The following is a 16,896-nucleotide window of genomic DNA, read 5'->3' as shown; positions in this document are numbered from 1 at the left end:
GGGATCCCAGAACGCCGGGATCACGCCCTGAGCCAAAGGCAGACGCTTAATGACTGCGCCACCCAGGCACCCCCAGCTCTAGTATAATGATTAAAAGACAAAAGTATTAAAAATAAGTATAACTAAAATACTTTATTAAAGTATACATAATATAAAAAGATATAAACTGTGACATCAAAACCATAAAATGTGGGAGGGGGAAGTAAAAGGGTATTTTGTATGCCATCAAAGTTAAGTTGTTTTCAGCTTAAAACAGACTATCATTACTATAAGGGATTTTACTAAGCCTTTTGGTAACCTACAGTAGATGCATAAAAGGTAAAAGGAAGGATCAAAGCATACCACTCTGGAAAATTATCAAACCACAAAGGAAAATGACAAAGGAGATAGCAAGTAACAAAGGAACTATAAAATAGCCAGAAAACATTTAATAAGACAGCAATAATAAGTCCTTACCTGTAAATAGTTATTTGCATGTAAATGCACTAAATTTTCCAATAAAAAGACAGAGTGGCTGACTGGATTAAAAAAGGCCCAACTATATGCTGCCTACAAAAGACTCAATTCAGCTTTCAGAACACATACAGGCTCAGAGAAAAGAGATGGAAGAAGATATTCCATGCAAGCAATAACCGAAAAGACTAGGGGGAGTTTTATCGGATGAAACAGACTTTAAGTTCAAAACTGTAACTTTGTATCAAGAGAATATAACAACAGTAAACATACATACACCCAACATTAGAGGAGCTAAATAAATTAAGCAAATATTAACAGATCTTAAGGCAGATATATATAGCAATGCAATAATAATAGAGACTTTCAATACTCTAATTTTAACTTGAATAAATCATCAAAGAAAATCATCAAAGAAATATTTGATTTGAACTACACTTTAGACCAAATGGACATAACAGATATATGCAAAACATGCCATCAAACAGCAGCAGAGCACGCATTCTTCTCAAGTGAATGCAGAACATTCCCTGGGATAGATTATATATTAGGCCACAAAACAAGTCTTAAGAAATTAAGGAAGACTTTAAATCATATCAAGTGTTTTTCCCATACACAATGTTATGAAACTAGAAATCAAAAAACAGGAGGAAATCTGAAAAGTTCACAAATAATGTAGAAATTAAACTACACATTCCTGAACAACCAATGGGTCTAGGAAGAAATCAAAAGGAAAATCAAAAATATCTCGAAACAAATGAAAATGGAAATATAACATACCAAAAACTATGGCATGCTGCAAAAGTAGTTCTAAGAAGTAAGTTTATAGCGATAAAAATTAACTTGAAAAAAAAAAAGAGACCTAAAATAAATACCTAACTTTATACCTTAAAGAACTAGAAAAAACCCAAAGTTAGAAGGAAGGAAATAAGAAAGATCAGAGCATAAGTAAATGAAATAGAGACCAGAAAAACAATAGGAAAGATACAAACTAAGAGTTGGATCTTGAAAATATAAACAAAGTGACCAACAGTAAGGTAAAGTAAGAAAAAAAAGACTCAAATAAAATTGGAAGTGAAAGAAAAGACATTACAAATGATACCACAGAAATATCAAGGATCATATGAGATTATTAAGAACATTTATGTCCTAAATTTGATAATCCAACAAGTTGAAAATAGACAAATTATTTGAAACATACAACCTATCAAGACTGAATCCAGAAGAAACAGAAAATCTGAACAAATAAGTAAGGAGATTGAAGCAGTAATTAAAAACATCCCCACAAAAAATGCCCAGGAGCAGATGGCTTCACTGGTGAATCCTATCAAGCATTTAAAGAAGAACTAATGCCAACCCTTACCAAACTTCCAAAAAAAGAGAAGAGGAGAGAGCACTTCCAGGGTCATTTCATGAGGCCAACATTACCCAGATCCCAAAGTTAGATAAGGAAACTACAAAAAAATAGAATTATAGCCCATAACCCTGAGGAATACAGAGGCAAAGCCCCTCAACCAAAAAACTAACAAAGTAAATTAATAGCACAATGAAAGGATGATACAACATGATAAAGTGGGGTTTATCCCTGGGATGAGAGGATGGTTCAAATAAGCAAATCAATAAATGTGACAGATGACAGAAACTGAAGAAAATACAAATAAATGGAATGATCTACCAAGATCATGGAATGGAATTATTAATATAATGAAAATGTCCAAAACTACACCAAACATAGATCCAATGCTATCCTTACCAAATTCCAATGCCATTTTTGACAAAAACAGAAAAAAATATCCTGAAATTTGTAATGAAACCACAAAACACCCTAAATAGCAAAAGCACTCTTAAAAAAATTAAGCAAGAGGCATCACACTTTCTGACTTCAAGTTATATTACAAAGCTATAGTAATCAAAACAGTATGGTGCTGGCATAAAAATAGACACATAAGGGGCGCCAGGGTGGCTCAGTCAGTGAAGCATCAGCAGAGTCCTGGGATTGAGCCCCGCATCAGGCTCCCTGCTCAGTGGGGAGTCTGCTTCTCCCTCTGCCTCTCCCCCTAGCTCATGCTCTCTCCCTGTCAAATAAATAAATAAAATCTTTTAAAAATAGACACATAAGCCAATGGAACAGAGAGTCCAGAAATAAACCTGCACATATACAGTCGACTAATTTTTGACAAGGACACCAAGAACATACAATGGGGAAAGAATAGTTTCTTTAATAAATAGTGTTAAGAAAATTGGATATTCCAATGCGAAAGACTGAAACTAGACTCTTTCTACTATACACAAAAATTAACTCAAAATGAATTAAAGACTTATATTTAAAATCTGAAATGCTGAGACTCCTAGAAGAAAACATAAAGGGAAAACTCCTTGACATTGGTCTCCGCAGTGATTTTTTAGATATGACACCAAAAACACATGTAATAAAAGCAAAATTAAACCAGTGGGACATCAAACTAAAAACCTGAACAGCAAAGGAAATAATAAACAAAATGAAAGGCAGCCTACAGAGTGGAATCGAAAGTATGTAAACCATATAAGTGAAAAGGACTTAATACTCAAAATATGTAAGAAACTCAGACAACTCAATAGCAAAAACATCCACAAATAATTGGATGAAAAAATGCGCAAGGGACCTAAACAGACATTTTTCCGAAGAAGATAGACAGATGGCCAACAGACATGGAAAGATCCTCAATATCACTCATCATCAGGGAAATGCCAATCAAAACCACAAAGAGATATCACCTCACACCTGTAAGAATGGTTAGTATCAAAAAGGCAAGACATAAAAAATAAGGGTGAGAATATGGAGAGAAGGGAATCCTCGTGCACCATTAGTGATGTAAATGGATGCAGCCACTGTGGAAGTTCCTCAAAAAATTAAAAATAGATGGGGCGCCTAGGTGGCTCAGCTGCTTAAGTGCCTGCCTTCGGCTCAGGTAGTGATCCCGGGGTCCTGGGATCGAGCCCTGCATCAGGCTCCCTGCTTGGCGGGGAGCCTGCTTCTCCCTCTGCCACTCCCCTTGCTTGTGCTCTCTCGCGTCCTCTCTCAAATAAATAAATAAATAAAATCTGAAAAACAAACAAACCAGAACTACCACATGACCCAGTGATCCCACTTCTGGACATATATCCAAAGGAAATGAAATCAGTATCTCAAAGAGGTATCTGCACTCCCATGATCACTGCATTATTCACAACAGCCTAGATACGGAGACAATTTAAGTATTTGTCAACAGACGGATGGATAAAGAAAACGTGGTATATACAAATACCCAACGAAATATCATTCAGACATAAGAAATTAAGCCATTATGCCACTGCAACAATAAGGATGTACCTGCAGGGTATTACGCTAAGTGAAATAAACCAGAGATAAACACTGTACGTTATCACTTACATGTGGAATCTGGGGAAAAAAAGCTGAACTCATAGAAAGAAAGTCAAAGGATGGATGAGTGATGGAGGAGATGAGTGATGGAGGGGATGGGAAGACGCTGGTCAAAGGGTATAAGCTTTCAGTCATAAGATGATTAAGTTCTGAAAATCTAACACACACTGCAAACATCAGTAAGGGAAGCCTCACTAAATGTAGTCAGGAGGTTTCCGCAAGGGGAGCTCTTGGCAGGGGAGTTCTCAGCCTGGGAGCTCCCAGTCCTAGCACTCATAGTTAATTGTAGACCCAACAGGAAGAGATGGATTTGGCCTTACCCGGACTTGACCTTGCACGTGGACATTAATCTACTACTCCAACAGGAGGAAGAGACACTTTCCTCATCCCCCCCAAACCCCCAATGTGACAGCTCAGCCAATGAGAAGCCACCACACTGTGAACTCCCAATTTACTCCAATGGACTCTTAGTTCATAAGTTTCCCAACTTGCCGCTTTTCTCCTTTAAAAAGTGTACCTTTTCCTTGTTCCCCAGACTTGCCTATGGTTTTGCCATAGCTTGTTTGTTCTGGCCTGCAATTCGCTTTTATTTTCCAATAAACCCACCTTTTGTTGGTAAAATAACTGGCAGTTTTTACTTTTAAGCTTAACAACAGCACTGTAACTATGGTTAGTAATACTGTATTGGACACCTGAAATTTGCTGAGAGTGCAAGCTTCTCACCACACACACACACACACACACGCGCGTAGCTGAGAGATGATAGATATGTTAATTAACTTGCAATGAACATTACACAATGAGTAGATATGTTAAATCATCACAGTCTACACATTAAGTATATACAATATTTTTGTCAAATATACTTCAATAAAGCTGGAAACAAAATTTTCAGGAAAAAAAACCGAGAGCAGAAACATAAAAAACAGAAAACAAATATGTAATAGAGAAGATCAAAAGAGCTAAATATTAATGAACAGAAAAACTTACTAAAATGTCAATTGTCTCTTAATTGGTCTTTACATGCAATATAACTCCAATCAAAATCTCAACATTTGTTTTTTTTTTTTAGTTTTTGACAAGATGATTTAAAAAATTAGAAAGTATCAGAGTGATGTGGAGGGGAATTAGAAAAACAGAATCTTCCTTCTATGCATCTCTTTTACTCTCACACTGTTTGCCACACTCACATACTTCTGGTCACCAAATGTGTAGGGTTTTTCCCACACCAAGTAATTCTGCAACTCCAGCTACAGTTTTAACTTGGTCTGACACTGTCTACCTGGAGATAGCATCAGATCCCACAGGTTTAGAGCTCAGTCCCAGGAGACTGCTTCCTAATGTGGAGAACAAAGGCAAAAGAAAAAGATTAAACTTCCTTACGACTTACAGCCCACTGACAAGTCCTGCAGACAGGCAGAGTGACCTTCCTCTGGGAACTCAACTGCCCTGATGTTAATACTTTAGCGTAACATTAGCTGGACCTCCAGGATCCTGGAAGTCTCCTTTAACATATAAAAATTCCACTGGAAACTTCCTTTGTCTTGACACCCCCCCCCAAGATACATGTTGGCGATCATCCTCCAAGCACATGGCCCACTGATGAACACCTGCAGGGTCTCATGAGTAGGGTTTTACTGGGCAGTAATAAATGACCTTTTCCTAACAACAGCTAGCCCCACAAGGTCCTGGAAACCTTGCTTCCAAATTCCTTAGAGACTTACGTTATCCCTAACCCCCTCCCAACTTGAAAGTATATAATCAGAACTCCTCACAAACACAGAGCAACTCTTTCTGCCCATGGGTCCTGTCCTTGTGCTTTAATAAAACCACCTTTCTGTACCAAAGACATCTCAAGAATTCTTTCTTAACTGTTTGCTCCAAACCCCAACATTTTCATATCACTCCCCACTTCAGATGCCAATCACAAGTAGTAAGTCCCCAGATGACCCACAACTTCTGTCTGACTTGGCTAAAAATTAAGTTTTTCATGAGCTCCTTCCCATTTAAGTCAATGATTTGCTAGAACAGTTCACAGAATTCAGGTAAATGCTTACATACACTTATCAGTTAGTAAAGCACATGATAAAGGATACAAATGAACAGCCCGATGAAGAGATACACAGGGCAAAATCTGCACCTGAGTGCAGAAGCTTCCATCCCTGTGGAGATAGGACACATCCCCCTCCCAGTATGTGGATGTGCTCACCAACCTGAAAGCTCTCTGAACCCCATACTATTAGAATTTTTATGGAGGATAACTCACATAGACAAGACCAAGTAGTTGTAACTCCATTTCTAGCCCCTCTTCCCTCTATAGAGAGGGGGATGGGAAGGTGGTGCTGAAATTTCCAAGTTCCTAATCATGGCTAGGTCTTTCTCGCCCCCATCCAGGAGTCATCCAAGAGCCAACCTAGATTAACCTCATTGGAACAACAACAACAACATGAATTCCCACAGCCCCCAAAGTTTCAAGGGATTTAGGAGTCCTGTGTCAGGAACGGGGATGGGACTGAATATTAGAACACAAGATGTTCCTAGTGCTCCCATCACTTAGAGATTTATAAAAGTTTCAGGAGCTCTGTGTCAGGAATGAGGAGCAGAGAACAGTACATATGTTTCTTATTATCTCACAACAATCCGTTGCTGGCTGGCTTTGAAGATGGAACGATGAGTTCTGTTAGAATTAACAAATTCAGTCAAGTTGCATAATACAAAGTCAATATATAAAAATCAGTTGTGCTTCCATATACTAACAAGAAACTATCAGAAAGAGAAATTAAGAAAACAATACCATTTACAAATGCGCATTTACAAATGCGTTAAAAGAAATAAAATGCTTAGGAATAAATTTAACCATTAAGGTAAAAGATATGAACACTGAAAACTCTAAGACACTCATGAAAGAAATTTAAGACAAATAAATGAAAAGATACCTTGTGCTTATGGATTGAAAGAATTAATATCACTAAAATGTCCATACTACCCCAAACAATCTACAGATTCAATACTATCCCTGTCAAAATTTCCATGGCATTTTTCACAGAAATAGGACAAACAATCCTAAAATTAGTATGGAACCAAAAAGGACCCAAGTAGCCAAAGTAGTCTTGAGAAAGAACAATGAAGCGGCGCCCGGGTGGCTCAGTCAGTTGAGCATGCCTTCGGCTTAGGTCACGATCTCAGGGTCCTGGGATCGAGCCCCATGTTGGGCTCCCTGCTCAGCAGAGAGCCTGCTTATCCCTCTCCCTCTCCCCCTCCACCTGCTTGNCTCAGGGTCCTGGGATCGAGCCCCATGTTGGGCTCCCTGCTCAGCAGAGAGCCTGCTTCTCCCTCTCCCTCTGCCCCTCCACCTGCTTCCCCATGTTGGGCTCCCTGCTCAGCAGAGAGCCTGCTTATCCCTCTCCCTCTCCCCCTCCACCTGCTTGTGCTCTGTTTCTCTGTCTCTCTCTCTCTCATAAATAAATAAAATCTTTAGGAAAAAAAAGAACAATGAACAAGTTAGAAGCATCACACTTCCTGACTTCAAGCTATTACAAAGCTATAGTAATCAGATCAGTATGGTATTAACATAAAAACACACACACAGACCAACGGAACAGAATAGAGAGCCCAGAGATAAACCCACACATACATGATCAACTAACTTATGACAAAGGAGGCAAGAGTACACAATGGGGGAAAGGACAGTCTCTTCAACAAATGGTTGGGAAAACTGGACAGCCACATGCAAAAGAATGAAACCGGATCAGTATTTTACACCTTTGTGATATTGTGCTCTTCAATAAATATGTATTTGTTCTTTGTCCTCATTCCTGGCACAAAGTTCCTAAAACTCCTAGAATATCCTAAGTGAGTAGAGTGATAAAGGTGTCTTTTGTTACATTAATGGGGTGACTTTTGGACTTCACCTAAAGATGGAGGCTAGTTGCCAAGAGAACCAACCATATGACTGCTAGAAGGTTGGAACTTTCAGCCCCACCACCTCGACCTCTCGGGACAGGAGAGGGGCTGCAGGTTGAATTAACTGCCAGTGATTTAATCAACCATGTCTATGTAATGAAGCCTCCATAAAAGCCCAAAAGGAGGGATGCCTGGGTGGTTCAGTTGGTTAAGTGTCTGACTCTTAATTTTGGATCAGGTCATGATCTCAGGGTTGTGGGATTGCGCCCCTTGGTAGGCTCTGCGCTGGGCAAGGAGCCTGCTTGGGATTCTCTCTCTCCCTCTTCCTCTGCCCCTCCCATCCACCCCACACACGAGTGTGTGTGTGCTCTCACTTTCTAAAAAACAAAACAATTTTTTAAAAAAAGGATGAGTTTCAGAGAGCTTCTGAGCTGGTGAACACATGGAGATTCAAGACAGTGTGGGTCACTTGAAGGGAAAGAAGCTCTGTGCCTTTTCCCCATACCCTGCCCTATGCCTCTTGTCTGTTTCTGAATTTACCCTTTTAAAATAAACTGGTAGTAAGTAAAATATTTCTGTGAGCCACTCCAGCAAAGTGATGGAACCCAAGGAGAGGGATCGTTAGAGCCTCCCATCTACAGTTGGTCAGGCAGAGGCACAGGTGATAACCTGGGCTGGAGACTGGAAACTGAAATGATGACGGGAGGTAGGATGGGTACAGCGTTACAGGACTGAGCCCTTAGCCTCTGAGATCTGATGTGATCTCCGGATGAACAGCGTCAGAGGTGAGCTGCACTACAGGACACCACCAGATGTCTGAGGATTGGATTGCTTGGTGGTATGAGGGAACCCCCCCCACACACACACACACACATTGGAATTGGGTACAGAATCACATTAACTCACAAAAATTAACTCAAGATGAATTCAAGACTTAAATTTAAGACCTGAAACCATAAAACTACTACAAGAGAACATAGGGGATAAACTTCTTGACACTGGTCTTGGCAATGATTTTTCTCTGATATGACACCAAAAGCAAAGGTAATAAAAGCAAAAATAAACAAGTGGTACTACATCAAATAAAAATGCTCTTTCACAGCAAAGGAAACCATCATCACAATGAAAAAACAACCTATGGAATGGAAGAAAATATCTGCAAATCATCTATCTGGTAAGAGGTTAACATCCAAAATATATAAAGAACTCACACAGCTCAGTAGCAAAGAAACAAACAATCCAACTTAAATAGGCTGATTTTCCAAACACAAACAAATGGCCAGCAACAGATACATGAAAAGGTGTTCAACACACTCATCATCAGGGAAATGAAAATCAAAACCAACATGAGATAATACCTTGCACCTGTTAGAATGGCCATTATAAAAAAGACAAGAAATAACAAGTGTTGGGGGCGCCTGGGTGGCACAGCGATTAAGCGTCTGCCTTCGGCTCAGGGCATGATCCTGGTGTTATGGGATCGAGTCCCACATCAGGCTCCTCCGCTATGAGCCTGGTTCTTCCTCTCCCACTCCTCCTGCTTGTGTTCTCTCTCTCGCTGGCTGTCTCTATGTCTGTCAAATAAATAAAATCTTAAAAAAAAAAAAAAAGAAATAACAAGTGTTGGCGAGAACGTGGAGAAATGCAAACCCTTGTGCACGGTTGGCGGGAATGTACACTGGTACAACCACTATGAAAACAGTATGGAGATTCCTCATAAAATGAAAAGAGAGTTACCATATGATCCAGCAATCCCACTTCCGGAAATATACCCAAAGAAAAGGAAAACAGAATCCTGAAGAGTTATTTCCACTCCCATGTTCACTGCAGCATTATTCTCAACAACCAAGATACGAAAACCACCTAAGTGTCAATGGGTGAACAGATAAAGATGATGTGCTGTATATACACAATGTTCTATTACTCAGCCATTAAAAAGAAGGAAATCCTGTTTGTGAGGACATGGATGTAACTTGAGGGCACTTTGCTAGGTGAAATAAGCCAGACAGAGAAAGACAAATACTGCATGGTACCATTTATATGCGGAATTTGAAAAAAAAATTGAACTCTAAGAAAGTAGAAAAGTAGTTGTCAAGGGCTACAGGGTTGGGGAAATAGGGAAAAATCGGTAAATGGGTACAAACTTTCAGCTATAAATGAATAAGGTAGGTCTGCGGATCTAATGTATAACATAGTGACTACAGTAATAACACTATACTGTAAAACTGAAATTTGCTAAAGGAAGAGTAAGTAAATGTTCTCACCAAAAGAAAAAAAAGAAAAGAAAAAAAGATTTTCTGATACATGCTACAACATGGATAAACCCTGAAGACATCACGCTAAGACCAAACACAAAGAACCAATATTGTGTGCTTCTATTCATATGAGGTGCCTACAACAGCTATATTCACAGAGACAAAAGGTAGAAAAGAAATGACCAGTGCCTGAAGAAAGGGGTAATGTGGAGTTATTGTTTAATGGGTATGGAATTTCAGTTTGGGGTGATGATAAATTCTGGAGATGGATGCTGGTGATGGTTACATAACAGTATGAATGCTGCTGGACTATACACTTAAATATGATTAAAATGATGAATTTTATGTTGTGCATATTTGCCACAATGAAAAAAATAAATGAACAGAAAACACTACAGCATGCCAATGCAAACCAAAAGAAAGCTGGTTAACAATATTCTACCAGACAAAATAGAGTTTAAGGGAAAAGCATTAATAAGGAGAAATTAGGTCTCAACATAATACTAGAAGGGACAATCCATCAAGAAGCTACAACTTATAACTTGTATATACCTAACACTGCCTCAAAATACATAAAGCAAAACCAGATACAATTATAGAAAATTTGACATTTCACAAAAACAGTTGTAGTGAAATATTTTAACACACCTATCTCAATGATACAGAGATCAAGTGAACAAAAACGTAACAAGTAAATAGATTATTTGACCCTCATGAAAAGGCTTGACCTAATAAAGAACTCTGTACTTAATAAACAAAGAATTTACTTCTCAAATCACGCAAGATATTTATGAAAATTGACCACATTCTAAGACTTCACGAATTTCAAAGAATCAATTATTATGCAGACCCCATTTTCCAAGAGTGCAAATTGTAAGTCAACAAAAATACACTTTTAAAAATGTACCATATTTGTAAACTTGAAATAGCACTCCTAAATCAACCATGTATTAAAAAGAAAATAAAACTGGAAATTACTCTCTAGAACCACTGAACAATTAATTAAAATATCACATATTCAGGGATGCCTGGGTGGCTCAGCTGTTTAGGTCATGATCCCTGCTCAGCAAGGAGCCTGCTTCTCCCTCTACTCCCCTCTCTTGCTATCTCTGTCTGCTATCTCTGTCTAAAATAAGTAAATAAAAAATTGTTTTAAAAAAATCACATATTCAAACTTGGCGGATGCAGCTACAATCGTTCTTACAGCTTAGAAATTAGAGTACTGAATGCATTTACTATTTTAAAGATTGATGTGTTCAATAAAGAAGCCAGAATGTGAACAAACAAGCTAAAAGTAGGAGAACTTACTGTAACAGAAAAAGAATAATCAAGGTCAATAAAACTAAAAGCTGAGGGAAAAAAACCAGTACTCAAAAGGCCCCCCTTTATCCCAAAAAAGTAAAAGACACCAGACCTAAGGAGTTTTACAAGTGAGCTTTGAAAATCCTTATACTATGCAAACTCTTTCAGAAATAAAGGAAAACTACTGAACCCACTTCTTGAAAAGTAAAACAGCAACGGCTCCCAAAACAGACAAGTACATGCACCAAAAAAATTATAGACGGTAACACTCCTTAACATAAATGCACATATCCTAAATAAAATATTAGCAAATCAAATCCCAAGTGTCAATGTATATGTGTGTGATATACACAGGTTTATAGATATCTTAGTGGAGTCTATCTCATGAATGCAAAGACAGTATCTATGAACGTTATTAATGTAATTCAACATATCAACTTATTAGAAGGGTTATTTAAATCTCTACGTTAAATGACATACTCATTTATATTTGTGTGCGTACATGTAGATGTGTATGCACAGACTACACGATCAGTACCAGCACAGCTGTTCAGAGTTCATTACTCAATTATGACTGCAAAACAAAACCCCAAACTCATTAACCTAGGAATAGAAGAGAGATCACCTAGCCTGGTGAAGGGCAAATAACAAACCAGTGCAGGGAGAAGGTGAGCCCCTTGAGGGCAGGGATGGGTCCGACTCAAGTCCAGCGCCGGAAAACCTGAAGCACGAAGGCTGAACGCGGGACTTGGCGGCATTGCCCCGCAAGCTGCCACCCTCCCCCATTTCCACTAGGCACCCCTAGGCCAACCCCAGGCCAGACCACCACACCCCGGGTCCTGCCCCTCCAGGGCTGTCCTACACCCCCGCCCTGTCCTGATTCCTGGCCCAGCTCCCTGACCCTGTCCCCGCCCACCCACGTGGCACCAGGCCGTGGCCTCGCCCCTCCCGCCCCGTGCACGCCCCTGGCCCTGCCCCCTCCCCCAAACCCTGGCTCTACCCCGCTGGCCTGCTGGGCAGACGCGCTCAAAAGGACGGGTGTCGACAGGGGTCCCAGCCACCCGTCCTCAACCGCAGCACTGTGGCCCAACGGCTGCTTCGACCCCCATTAAGGCCAAGAGGCGAAGGTCCCGCTCGCACACCTGGGATCCGGCCGAGGACAGCACCACGGACCGGCGCCCCTACCCCTTCCCGCCGTAACCAACGGCCAGTCTCTAGCCAGGAGCGTGCGCCGCGCCGCGCTTGCGGGGGGCGTCTCGAGGCCCGCACAAGGCACGCTGGGAGCTGGGGGACACGAGGCCCGCGCAGTGCATGCTGGGGGCCGCAGCAGGGGGTGGAGCCCACGGGGGAGGACCTGGCTGGTGGTTTCACGGAGGCTCCCACCGAGGCGGTACTGGCCATGCCGCCCGCGGGGCGCAGAAATGTGCGCCAAGGGCAGTTCGGGTAGATACAGTGCGCGAGTTACAGACTCCGGTGTGCCCTCTCTCCCCCTGCACGCCTGCCTGAATGCGGCCCCGGAAGGCGGGAGAAACCAGTGACCGCAGAACCGGCGGCTCTGGGACCTTTGAAAGGGGCGACTCACGTTTAAGCTTTTAACATCCTGGGGCAGGAGCTTGTCGTTCGAAAGCCTCCGTTATTAGTAAAAGATGATGTATGGGAATGTAAGAGAATGGATCTAAGAGAAATTCTAAGAAATGTGTGTGTAAAAATACCTCCTTTCTGTTTTATATGTCGTATAAAAAGTTCAGCAAGTGAATGTCCTCTCTTTCACTCGCTTGGCTATTTATTGAGCACTTACTATATACCACGCACACGAGACACATAGGTCCCCTTCTTTATATTTCCTCGTAGAGGCCACAGAAGAGAAAGAATTGAGATTTGTTGGGGTCTACTGTATCTAAAACTGTTTAAATTTTTAAAAGAATAAACTCCCCACTTTTAATATTAATAAGCTTGAATATATCATCATTCAGCGTGTCACAACAAAATTTGAGTATGACTTTGTGAGTCTTTGAGAAGCTGTTAAGAGGGTTTGATGTTGAAGGTGAGGAAAGATACCAGTTAAAAGGGAAAATCATTTTGAAAATACGTGCCAATAATCATTTATATTTGATAAAATTAGCCAAAAAGTCGAGAGTCAACTCGATAAAATGCCAGTCAGCAAACTATGTAAAACAAAATAGGATAAAAAAAGGCAGACTATGAGGCCATATTCTCCAGTCTTTCTTGTCTCAACAAACAGCACATCTTCTGTGGGGTCTTCTTTGGCACTTCCCATCTCCTGTTCCCTACTCCAGTTGAATTTGTTACCAAGCCCTGTAGGTTTCACCCACGAACTCTGTTTAGTCTGTCGCTTTGGTCACCTCTACTGCTGCAGCTGTAGACAAAGCAATGGTCTTCAAATTAGGGTACAGTATGTCTGGAGGAAGCAGACCTTCAGGGCTGTGAGGATAATGATGGTTTTAAAGGAATCAATTTATAGAGCCACATCTCTCTCTCTCTCTCTACACACACACACACACACTCTTTGTTAACATCATGAAGATTGGCCTGTTCTAACCCCTCTGTCAAAATCTCCCTTCACCCACTTTACAAGAGAAAGACAAGCTCACTCCTATCCGGAATCCCACTCCAGTAAAAACTTGCAAGGACACCAAAAAAAAAAAAAAAAAACCAAACACTGAAAAAACAAACCAAAAAATTAGGGTGAGACACCTCTCTTAATGATTAATTAAAGCATCTATAAACACGTTGTAGGGCTTCCCATTTTTCTTTTTTTCTGTTAAGAGTGAATAGGGGTGCTAAATATTGCAGCCATTAGGCTGTCCTGATGTCAGATTATTGTATAATGTGGACATGGATTCATGAGGATTTCCTATTAATGGACTCATCTCTTCCATACCCCGAAAAAGGTTTATAGATAATCTTAGTGGAGTCAAATAATTATTTGCTCTTAATGGAGAGTCAAACAAATGCAAGACAGAATCAGTAATAAATATTGCTTACTAAATAGGGTTTTTATTTCATGGGTTAAAATGTAAGCAATACTTTCAGTTGTTCATAATACTCATTTCCCAGAATACATTAGCTAGAAATAAGAGCACCTTCAAACAGTGAAGCAATACTGGCTAGTAACACTAATTCTTTTAAACGTAACTAGAATATTTTCTAGACCACCAGATTCTTCAAAACACACTGGATAAAATCTGAGGACTAAAATGATATGTGATTTCTTTTAAATTAATTCTGTGACACAATAAGTTAAAACATTTTATCTAAGTATAACATGAACTAGATATTCCAATTACATTTAATCTTATTTCATAATATGTCTAATATTTTCTACTCTCAAAAAAACCACTTCCTAGATGCTGAACCAAATAGATGTTTAGCCTCATATACCTTTCTCTCACTAACTACACAGAGATATTTTTACCCTGATGTATATGACATTTATAAAGCTATTTCCAAAGCAGTCTCTATGATGCTTTACAACAAAAGCTGAAAACCAGTTTTCAATAACAAAAAAGTATGCTTTTAATCACATCCTTTTCTTCATAAATAATGTATATTTTAACTACGTATTACATTGCATTATTACAATTTAAGTAGTGAGAAATGGTATATAGGTTTATTCTTATTTGTGTAGCTTATTAACATGAGTAAATTATATCTACATTATTTAATCTTGATTAGTTTCATTAACCCATTTCTAAAAATACATTCAAAATTTCTTTCCCAGTGCTTTCTGTAGTAGCTTTTGAAATGTTTATTAATTAATTTGAGTTGAAAACTGAAGCCAGATTTTATGATCAAAAGTCAGTCTAGTTTGGCTAATTGATTTGGCAGTGCTAATAATACAGCAGAAATTTTCCATAAATTCAGTGCGCTAAATCCACAGATTCAGGGTTTTGACAAAAAATATTATTGAAAGACATGAAAATAATAAGAGTCTTTAAAATTGTATTGGCAAAGGTGTATTAAAATGTGTTCAAATACTTATATTTTCCTAACCTTTTCTGAAAACACTGGGTGAAATGAGGTACCTGTTAGTAAAATATATATATATACATATATATAATAATAACAGCATAATTAAGTTATTTGATAAAAATCCGGGTAATATTTTGGAGGTAATACTGGTCTAAAATTGAGAAAATGAATGATTCTAATGAGTAGGTAATGAACATGACCTTGAGACCTCCCTCAGCTACTGCACAGCCCAGGGAGCCGGGAGTCGGGCACCAAGCGTCTGCCCTTCTCTCCCAGACCCGCCAAGCTGAGTGGACTCTTCTGGCTACACCCCCGCGTAGAACTCCAAGGGGTCTGACACTTTTAAATTTAAATCTAGCCTTCCGCATCATTATGAAAGCCTATACAGACACAGAGATAGATCCATGATGATCCACAGAACCTATTTTATTAATCAATGTATAAACTTGATTGGCAGCCCGTCCTCATTATTCCCAGGCTCCAGATCTGTGAATTTGCCTACTCACTAAAATGTATGCGGAGCCCGCAAATCAATACTTGTGGTGCTTTGTGGTTGGGGGGGGGGGCGTGCACAGAGTGGTGACAGTTTTGAATGGCAGGTTCCTGGCTGAGCTGGGCCAGGCGACGCCCTGCCTTCTCATTTCAGCTCTTGGGCTGTAAACAAGGGATCCTTCCTGATCTATTCAGTGCCACGTTTTTCACATTTTTATGCTTTTTGCTGATGGTTTTGCTGTTTAAAATGGCCCCCAAACGTAGTGTTTGCTTAGTGCTCCCAACTGCAAGAAGGCTGTGATGTGTCTTACAGAGAAAATAAGCGTGTTAGATTCGCTTAGTTCCAGGCTTTGTTATAGTGCTCTTGGCTCTGAGTTCAATGTTAATGAATCACAATATATATTAAATATCTTTCAGCAGAAACACACATAAAACAATATGGATTGATCAGTTGGCAAAAGTGTTGTGAGTAAATGCTCTCGGGAACCTAAACCTGTATTTCCCTCGGAGCAAAGGTTCTGTATTTGCTAAATCAATGTTTGGGGCAGCTTTTTAGAACCTAGCTGCTGCAAATCAAAAGAAGCAACTGCATATTTTTACAGTTAAACATATGGTTTGGGGCTTCCTTTACTTCCAACCCTGCAAATGTGGAGGCCTCCAGGGTTATAAATCAATCTTTTCCAACTCTTTGCTTTCAAAAAAATTAAAGACCTCATAGAATTGTTAGCTGATAGATTATACAAAATAATTTTTATGATGAATTACTATTGGATTTTTGCATGTAACTCAGGGGTTCAAAGAATTACTACGACAAAACTCCATTCTCACCTGTTGTGTTTCTACGAACATGGGTGTCACCTCTTTCATTTGTAAGAATGAAAAATAAGATCAGAATTGTTGCTGAACTCTGTCTCATTCCATCAATAACTGATATAAATCGTATTTACCCAGGGACACGTAAAGTACTTGGAAAAAAACTATCCCATTCAACTCATTAAAAGTTGATTTCCAGGGGCACCTGGGTGGCACAGTGGTTGCGCGTCTGCCTTCGGCTCAGGGCGTGATCCCGGCGTTATGGGATCGAGCCCCACATCAGGC

At 39.7% G+C, this 16,896-nt stretch overlaps 1 protein-coding gene across 1 annotated transcript in view; it reads right to left on the bottom strand.

Annotated features, from left to right (window-relative positions):
- Window positions 1–12,071, bottom strand: part of DNAH14 (dynein axonemal heavy chain 14) — a 363,900-nt gene extending 351,829 nt beyond the window's left edge. The window contains exon 1 of the mRNA XM_034667630.1: window positions 11,967–12,071. Coding sequence (XP_034523521.1) covers window positions 11,967–12,071 — 105 coding nt within the window. The remainder of the gene's footprint in view (window positions 1–11,966) is intronic.
- Window positions 12,072–16,896: the final 4,825 nt, after the last annotated feature.

This window comes from Ailuropoda melanoleuca, chromosome 8, assembly GCF_002007445.2.
Source record: "Ailuropoda melanoleuca isolate Jingjing chromosome 8, ASM200744v2, whole genome shotgun sequence".
In the NCBI taxonomy this organism is placed as follows: domain Eukaryota; kingdom Metazoa; phylum Chordata; class Mammalia; order Carnivora; family Ursidae; genus Ailuropoda; species Ailuropoda melanoleuca.
Note: the sequence above shows the minus strand (reverse complement) of the source record. Positions and strands in the feature narration are given on the sequence as shown.